This window comes from Rhinoderma darwinii, chromosome 8 (genome assembly GCF_050947455.1).
Source record: "Rhinoderma darwinii isolate aRhiDar2 chromosome 8, aRhiDar2.hap1, whole genome shotgun sequence".
Taxonomy (NCBI): Eukaryota; Metazoa; Chordata; class Amphibia; order Anura; family Rhinodermatidae; genus Rhinoderma; species Rhinoderma darwinii.
In genome coordinates this window covers 108407374-108416645 of record NC_134694.1, presented here as the reverse complement: position 1 = coordinate 108416645, position 9272 = coordinate 108407374, and the positions used below count along the sequence as shown (strand labels likewise).

Genomic DNA, 9272 nt, shown 5'->3' with positions numbered 1-9272 from the left:
TTAATGCACATTTAATTTGACTTGAGAGCCGCATGGAAAAGCCGGCCGATTTCCACACGCAGATTAACCTTTTCTGCCTCCTAATCGTCATGTGCACATAGCCGTATTCACACGGTGTGGTCAAATCGCGATTTGTTGCTGCAAAATCGTGTCAAATGCAGAATTTTGCTGCTATTTCTTGGTAGTCGCGGCAATAAACCGTTATTTGACTGCACTGTGTGAATGTAACTAAAAGGGACTGTTCAAATAAAGGAAAAATGAACACGCATGCGCAGAAGGACTAATAAAGCTTTCTTTTGAATGGACATTGTGCCGGTGAGACAGTAGGCGTGAAGGTAACACTGCGCCTGCGCTGTACGCTTGCTGAACCAGGGCGAGGGCAGTAGACATGCGCAGACAGCACGCTATAGCAGTGTGATGGCAGTGTGATGGCAGTGCGCTGGGTGGGCGGGATATTGCGCATGCGCGACTGCTATCGGTGTGGTTCTGCTGCCCGCCGCCCTTCCGATTCCGGATCAGGAGCCGGGACCGTGGAGATCCAGCATCGGCTGTGATACCGGGGCAATGTATGTGCTCGATACTGCATGTAAACGGGTGTGGGGAGCAATGTAACAGTGCTGGAGACAGCGGGAGGTTGGTGGGGCAGGCTGTCATATATCACAGCTGTGCGCTGGGGATGTCTGGGGTGCATGTGTTGGCTTTATAATAATTGGCCATTGTTTGATGTGCTTGTATGAGAGGATAGGGCCTGGGGGTGCTCATCGTGGAAGATGGGGGTGATTGTTCTCTGGATTATGTAGAATGATGAGTGTGGTGGGATTTATGCTGCTGAGCAGATTGTTCATAACTTGTAATGAGGGAGGACAATGGAGGACAAGTGCAGGTACTGTAGGTCTCAGGTGGGTGCAGCGGGGGATGGGTATTTTCTTACTGTTAATAAGTAATTTTCATTGACCTCCACTTGTGGCCTCCGCTCCGCTCGGCTCCACTATATCGTCCACCTGGAGAAGTTGAGTCCTAGCCTACAATCTGTCAGGGAGTTGTCACAATGAGCGGGGGAGGGGATTGACTTTTATGTATTAAAGGGGATGTCCAATCGTATGGAAATAAAGACTCATCCGGGTATAAAGCAAAGTTCTAAAACTTTCTAATGTATATTCCTCACAATGTCTCCTGTCAGTGAATGGAAACTTCCTGTACATACAGTAGCTGGATACTGCGCTAATACTTCTCACGCCTTTGCTTAGTGTCCCGGAAATGTTACACTCCCAGCCAATTTAACACTGGGCGTAGAGCCGCAACTACACGCTGGGTGGTACAGTCGCCAAGGCAACCGTACGACGCCTGGCGAGTATCATACCCGGGTCCTGATCTAATTAATGAAACCTGTGCTGTTTCACGCCTGAGGTCAGATCAGGCGGAGCGTTCAGAAATTACCTGTGAAGAGTCATTTGGGCGTAACCGCAATGCTGAAGAGTCACGCTGTCCGATCCCTAAACGCGCCCTTCCTGGCTTTGTTGACGTCCCCCAAACTTGTAATAACGTAGCAAGCCAGCAGGATAGGGATCGGACAGCCGGACTCTTGATCATCGCGGTTACGCCCAGATGACACTTCACAGGTACTTTGCATGTTGCTGTCTTATAAGTGGGTTTTCTGGGGTATGCTGCATCCAACAGTGTATACAGGGGCCTCTGTATCGTCGGGTATACCGCCATAGGTACACTTTAAATATAAAGGCACGGTGTCGGTTTAGGGGGCGAAAAATTATTTGGCCTGCGCAGATTTTTAGTCTGTAGATGTTAACAAAAAAGTTCCTATTCACTGACCGCAGGCAGAGATCTCGCAAATGGTGAGGAATTGAAACACAAAGGCGAATACATAGCAACGTCCGTCTTCTGTTGTGCTGCAAAATGACCCAAAAAACCTCAGAATTTAAACATTAACATTTCCCACGCTCTCGCCATATTTTATTTATTAATGTGGGTGCAGCTTAGCAGAATGGGGCGTGGCTTAAATTATAGCGGAAATCTACGCCAGCTCCTGGCCGGCATAAACTTAATTTAGCGGCGCGTGGACAGCCGAAGAAATGGTAAATTTATTAAGAGGCGTTAATACGTTTGGCGCATCTCACGCCAGATTGTTTATGATTAAGACTGACGCAGTCTAAATACACCCCCCACCCTAAATTATATTAGAAAGTCGCAAGACTTTTTACTATACAAGGATTAAATTTTGTGTTGCGGCTGCTACACCCGGACCCCTGTGGGTATAATGGTGGCTGGTCTGGATGTCTCAGTCGTAATTTGGACGCTTAAATGCGTCCCTATTCCGGCGGTGAGAAAAAGACCTTATTAACATAAGAGCGAACGGCCCCTTTATTTCTGTATGAAATGGGAGGCATGCGGAGGGAACAGTAGGGGGCTCATGCAGCTGTGTGGAGACGCACGGTTTTCAAAATTGATTGCTAATGGGCGCACGGTTCTGCAGCAGTTTGACTGTTAATGGCTGCGCGGTTTTGCGGGTGAAATTGCTGTTTAGCTGCAAAAATACTGCGATTATTAACAATTACTTTAATACGGTAATATCGCATGCCAGCGCAGTCTTTGATCACATTGTGGTCGCTTCGTGTGGCCCTACCTATAGTTGGTGTGGTAATGGAGGACATGTGCGCGTATATGGAGTATCTGCCAGCCCTGAGACTCGCGTTTGTCTCCCGACCCGCCCATCCCGCCTGGTGAGGTGGCCGCTGCATCGTGATGGAGAGGTGTCTGTACGTGTGCGTCGCCATTGATTCCTATGGAGATGACTAAAGCGGCCGTTTCAAAGTGTCCAAGGTCCAACGGTTATTCGCCGCTCACGTAGACCCAGAATGGCTTCCACATCAAAAATTTTCAACGAATCCTCCACGTCTGAACTTGGTCTTACGAGCGCGTCCTCCAACGAGTCTAGTCTATAGAGGATGCGTGATAACGCGTCCCACATGGGTGCCCCTCGGGCGTGTAAAACGGTAGTTTTTCACGTCCAAGATTGGCTACGTTCGTCTGAATGTAGCCTTCGGAATATATTCTGTACCATGTCTGACCTGACGTCTGATGAGCACAATCACTAGTGCCCCCTCCCCCATGTTCAGTTGTAGTTTTATAGGAAGTCTCCATTACTTTCTCTCCAGGGATTTCCTGTCCCTTTTGCTCCATTGTATGTTGTACTGCTATGTCTTACTGGCCACTGATGTCAGTCACAGAACTAGTACTTTTTTAAGGTCCTTTTACATGGGCCAATTATCAGACAACGAGGGTTCGTATGACCGCTCTTCCCGATCATTGCTCCGTCTAAACGGCAACAATCAGCCAATGAACGAGCAAACGCTTGTTCATCGGCTGATCGTATAGTTTTTGCAGCATTAAATATTATCGCTGTCATCGGCACGTCCCCCATGTGTAAACAAGGTAACATGCTGCCGACATGATAGAAATGTATAGGGACGAGCGATCGTAGTAATGATCGCTCGTCCCCCATCTATTGCTCCTGGTGGAAGGCAAACGTGCGCCGATCAACGAGCTGTCTCGTTGATCGGTGCTGGTTTACACGGCCCATGTTGGGCCGTGTAAGAATAAGAGATATAAAAGAACGGGATATTTGAGGCGCTGCTTAAATGAATGGAAGATAATTTTATTCCAAGGTATAGAACAATTGCTACGCGTTTCAACGCCGGACCGGCGCGTAGCAATTGTTCTATACCTTGGAATAAAATTATCTTCCATTCATTTAAGCAGCGCCTCAAATATGCCGTTCTTTTATATCTCTTATTTATACGATTGGCATCTCCTTGGAGTGTTGCGTTGGGATCGGCAGCAGCTTTATTCACTACTTCTTGCTGGCAATTTATATCCTTATAGGTGAGCATTTATTGTCATTTTGCTCATTTATATTTCATTTGATACGCACATTTGGCGCCTTGTTTTTTCTCCATTTTTAGTTTAGTAGGGCCGTGTAAGAGGCTATTAAGGCCTCATGCGCACAGTTGAGTTTTTGCGGATGAATTGTGGACCCATTCTATGGGCCCATACACACGACCGTGGCTTACACGGACTGTGTGGGGGCCGCAATTGTGGCCCGCAAAAAGTCAGGACAAGTCATTTTACGGTCCGCAATTGCGGTCTGGCACCATTGAAATGAATGCACGTCTTTTGTGTGCATGGTGAGGGATTGTGGGCGGCCTGCGGATGGCACTACGTGGCCATCCGTGCCCGTAATCACGGGCAGTGTGCATGAGGCCTAACTTTCCTACCTTTATAACATAACTCCCAGCAGGTTCCAAATTACTTTGAATAAATTTTGTTTTGCCAGCCGAGCGACCTTTTTCATGCATATGGCGTTCAACTTGGAATGGGCGTCTATCTCTAGATTTTGATCGTTTGTGTGTGGAGAGGAGAGATTCTGCTAGTAACCATGAATGGTGGAGTTGCGTTTGCCTGATCCAGGAGCCCATGTACGCTTCTCCACTATTTTCTGCCTCCTGACGTTAATAATGTGTGTATGTGACTTGTTAGAAAATTGCTGTACTTGTGTACGAGCGATCGGCCTTCATTGTCTCCGTCAGTAATGTCTCCCCTGACCTTTGCATACAATGAACCCATTGTCTGCACTCATTCCCTTCACACTTTGCTTTGGGTGGCATGAGTTACACAGAGGATACGTGTGTAGTGTTTTACTGGTCAGCATCGAAAGTCGTGCACTTTGTATTTGGCTAAAGGACTGTAGACCGTTAGGCTGGATTCACACGAGCATGTTCGGTCCGTAAAGGACGGAACGTATTTCGGCCGCAAGTCCCGGACCGAACACAGTGCAGGGAGCCGGGCTCCTAGCATCATAGTTATGTACGACGCTAGGAGTCCCTGCCTCGCTGCAGGACAACTGTCCCGTACTGTAATCATGTTTTCAGTACGGGACAGTAGTTCCACGGAGAGGCAGGGACTCCTAGCGTCGTACATAACTATAATGCTAGGAGCCCGGCTCCCTGCAGTGTGTTCGGTCCGGGACTTGCGGCCGAAATACGTTCCGTCCTTTACGGACCGAACATGCTTGTGTGAATCCAGCCTAACTCGGTGATTCCTACCTCCATCGTACCTTTGGCCGCTTCTATATTCGGAATCTGCATGGGGTTATATAGACTAGAACTCTAGTGTGTTTATCTATGTGCTAGGGCTGGGCAAACCAAATTAATTTGATAGGCCATATGGGCGCCTCACAATTCTGTTTTTGCACACTCGTTAGTTTTTTCCGAGATCCCAATAAAATTCAGTGACTTCAGGTAATGCCGTAAAATAACAAACACCTATACTCACCTGATAGATCCGCGGCCGTGACAGTGCCGCCACTCTGGCGATCCCCAGCGCTCTTTGTTTACTTCGCTGCAGCGGTCACGTCAATCATTGGCCTGAGCGGTGCACCATTTCTAAAGCACGCACGTTCTTTGTATTTTTTTCCATACAGAAGTAATTCTCTCAGACTGTAGACCGGTCTGTACTGACTGGGAGTTCACTAGAGAAGAAGCGAAGCAGGACAAGTGCTCCTGTTGAGCCTGCCCGGCATTAATGTAATCAAAATTGGGGCACCTATTGCACATTTGCAGTAGGTGGCAAAATACGGTATATTGTGCCTGGCATCCCGCTGAAAAGGACTTTTGTAAGGAGTGCCCTGTAGGTCCTCTATTCTCCGTCAGAATTACTGAGACTACCCGAAGGCCATTGTTTTTTTTTTTCTATAATAATAAAAATGGTACCTGCCTATTTGTTTGTTTTGCAGCAAGCTGTAAAATGTAGTTCTTTATCCCATATAAGTAAATGTATCCTGGCTATATACAGTGATTTGTCCCTGATCCACATGTAGCTAAGGAGATGTTCCTTTCAAGGCTACGTTTTACATCCAGAGGGGGCTGCAATGGAGTCAGATTTGGTTTTTACCCAGGTTTATCAGAAACACAAGTAGCTAAGAAACAATATAATATGATCTAGCGCATGCAGTACTATTCTTGGCGTCAAAATGACGGAAATTTGGGCAAACCTCATTATTTGGCAATGGGGTCTTTCAGGCACCATTGGGATCCACCGTACAAGGGACGTGGCACAGAAGACACATAGTATATGTGAACAGAGCCTTAAAGGGGTTGTCCGAGCATTCTTTATTGATGGCCTATCCTTAGAATAGGCCATCAATGTCAGATCGGTGGGGTCTGACTCCCAGCACCTCTGCCGATAGCTGATTAAAGGGGCCTCTTCAGTGTTTCAGGCACGTCACCGTGGACATCGGTAGAGGCTGTCCCTGAGATTGCAGCTCAGTTCTATTCACTTAAATGGCACCGGAACTTCAATCCCAGGCACAGCCACTCTAGGTGTCTCCGGCGCTGCGGTGACTAATGCTGTGGCCCCTCCAGTCAGCTGATTGGTGGGGGAAGTCAGACACCCACCGATCTGATATTGATTGCCTATCCTTAGGATGGATTATCAATAAAAAATGTCTGGACAACTCCTTTTACTGATGTGATATTTTGTGATCTTTTTATATGTTATCATTTATGTGCCTTGTCTTTCTCTCTGTAGCCCAGCTGTATGGACTCTAAGCCTCCATCATGGGGCACATGCTATCCAGGGTGTTTGGGAACAAAGAAATGCGGATATTGATGTTGGGCCTAGATGCTGCCGGGAAGACGACCATCCTTTACAAGCTAAAGTTGGGCCAGTCTGTTACAACCATTCCCACTGTTGGCTTCAATGTGGAGACGGTAACCTATAAGAACGTCAAGTTCAATGTGTGGGACGTTGGTGGCCAAGACAAGATCCGTCCCCTCTGGCGGCACTATTACACAGGCACACAGGGCCTCATATTTGTGGTAGACTGTGCTGACCGAGATCGCATTGATGAGTCGCGACAAGAACTCCACCGCATCATTAATGACCGTGAAATGAGGGATGCCATCATTCTGATTTTCGCCAATAAACAGGACCTGGTGGACGCAATGAAGCCTCATGAAATCCAGGAAAAGCTGGGACTAACCCGCATCAGGGACAGGAACTGGTACGTCCAACCATCTTGTGCCAACACTGGAGAGGGACTGTACGAGGGCCTCATGTGGCTAACGTCAAACTACAAATCCTAAGTTCCTCTTTTTATGGTGATTATTTTTTTAATATATATGATTTTATTTTATTTTTTTTTCCTCAATTTTTATCGGTTCAGTAGAGGAGCTTTGAAGGAATAATCCTCATCAACCAAATGTGGGTGACACATTTTGTTACGTTATGGAGGTTAAAGGGAGATTTTTGGAGTTGCAGGGGCTACAAAGGACTTTGCTTTATAACGGACAGCCCCCTGCGATATCTGCCTTAATACGTAGTGTGAAGCGATTAACCTGGTGGAGCGTTCGCTCTTCCGTCAGACCTCAGCAACCAACGCTCTGTCCGTCTCCTTAATATTGTTAACATAAAAGGGCTGGTTACCTCTTGCTCAGCAGCATAAACCACACAACAGCCCCGATATATGAAACTATTTTTTTTGCCAACAAAAGTGGACAAACAGCAAAGTCTGTGCAGGGTGAATGTTTCAGTGTTACATTACCGCAGGTGCAGTAGACTCCTATCCTGTCGTTTCTCATACCAGACTGGTGCCTGAACTTTAAAGCTCTTGATTGTGTGTTGGTCAGTTCTTAAAGGGGATTTTCCAATATGGAAGACCCCCTGTCCATATGCCTTATCAGAGCATATGGCGGTTATCCTGCTCCATCCTTCCACTGAGCCAGGGTTCTGGCGGACCTGGCCCGTCAATCTATTACACGGACGGCCATGCATTTGTATGGCTTCCTCGTAATACTACATTTCCCCTGTGGCATTCCTTTTATGATGGTTATTGACCTTCTTTCCATACAATTGATCAGACCATCGTTCCATTTTTGTAGCCCAAATCATTCCCTTTGGACCTTCTCAACATGACCATAACGTCGACACGTAGATAGTTTTGGTCTCCCGATTCCTGTCTCTAAATGTTTGTAAATTCACCGGTTTCCCTTTGCCTGTTCTGTTTTTTTCGTATTTACGAAGATCGGAACATTACGTACTATGTGGCTGAGACTTGCGGTCTGTTTTCAAATAGTGGTTGCCTTTTTATAGGCTAGTAACCCCCCCAACGTAGCACCCAACTTTACACGGACACCGCAACATTTGCACACTAAGCATTCATCTAATGAAGTTCTGTATCTGGAGCTTCTCGTCACTTCGGCACTAGCCCCCCTTGTTGACGGGCACGAGACAAAATAATCGAATCTGACATGGTTGCACTTGACTGTATGGACGAGAACCTTTTGTCCTTTAATGGTGTTAATACAGTTTTTAGCCAGGTCTTCAGTGTATTGTAAAAATGCAGTGTTTATTGTAGATTATGAGGCCCACATACACTTCTTTTTTTTTTTGTCTGGCTCCGTCTTCCAGCCCGCCCCCGGGCAATCGTGTTTAACGTTCGCCCTGCTGCCCGCTGTCACGTTGGGGAAGTGACAGGGTTAAATCTTTAGTGACTGACATACAATGCTGAGCTATGCAGCCTCCCTTTTTTTATTTCTGCCCTCCTGTCCGATGCACTAACGCTATTCCTGTTCCAAAATGTTTTACTTTCGATTGGACTTGTTCCATGTTGTACTGCTTAAAAAATTCAACTGATCAATAAAAGCTCAATAATGCATCCAAACTTGGGTTCTATGTGTCGGGAAAGTGCATTCATTGTATGGGGTCTTATGTGTGAGGAAACCTGTCTGCCCAGTGCACCTCTGTGTGTACGCTCTGCATGTTACCCCATAGCAGCCGGTGTGGTTTGTTGTATTGGTGAGTGCTGTGTGTTGTCATTGTGTGTTGCCCTGTGTACACTGTGTGATCCGTGCATAAAGACCTTACACAGGTAGGTGTTTTTCGAAATTGGCCAGCCTCTTTAATTCCAGACAAACAATCTTCATATACCCTATGATCACGACTGCAAGTTACATTGCGGTCACTCGAGACTGTTTTGCATAGGGAAACATTGAAGTCGGATATTCGAGTGGAGCTGATCGCGTGCGATACTCTGTTCAGGATTCTTATCTCTTAGCCAGAGTTAAGCCCCTATTACACCGGATGATTTTGGCAGGTGCATAGAGCGCCGATCAACGAGACCGTTGATCGGCGCTCGTTTGCTCCTGTCAAAACAAGCTATGAATGGGGATGAGCGGTCTTTGATCCCTCGTCCCCATAAT

General features: G+C 46.8%; 1 protein-coding gene across 1 annotated transcript; it reads left to right on the top strand.

Moving 5' to 3' along the window:
• The first annotated feature begins 436 nt into the window (after positions 1-436).
• Positions 437-8734, top strand: LOC142659799 (ADP-ribosylation factor 6-like). The gene is made up of 2 exons (XM_075836271.1): positions 437-566; positions 6601-8734. The coding sequence occupies exon 2, from the start codon at positions 6630-6632 to the stop codon at positions 7155-7157; it is 528 nt and encodes a 175-aa protein (XP_075692386.1). The 5' UTR covers positions 437-566; positions 6601-6629; the 3' UTR covers positions 7158-8734.
• Positions 8735-9272: the final 538 nt, after the last annotated feature.

What these genes read in the sequence shown, in the direction of transcription:
- LOC142659799 (XM_075836271.1), top strand. Translation starts at nt 6,630, where the DNA reads ATGGGGCACATGCTATCCAGGGTGTTTGGGAACAAAGAAATGCGGATA.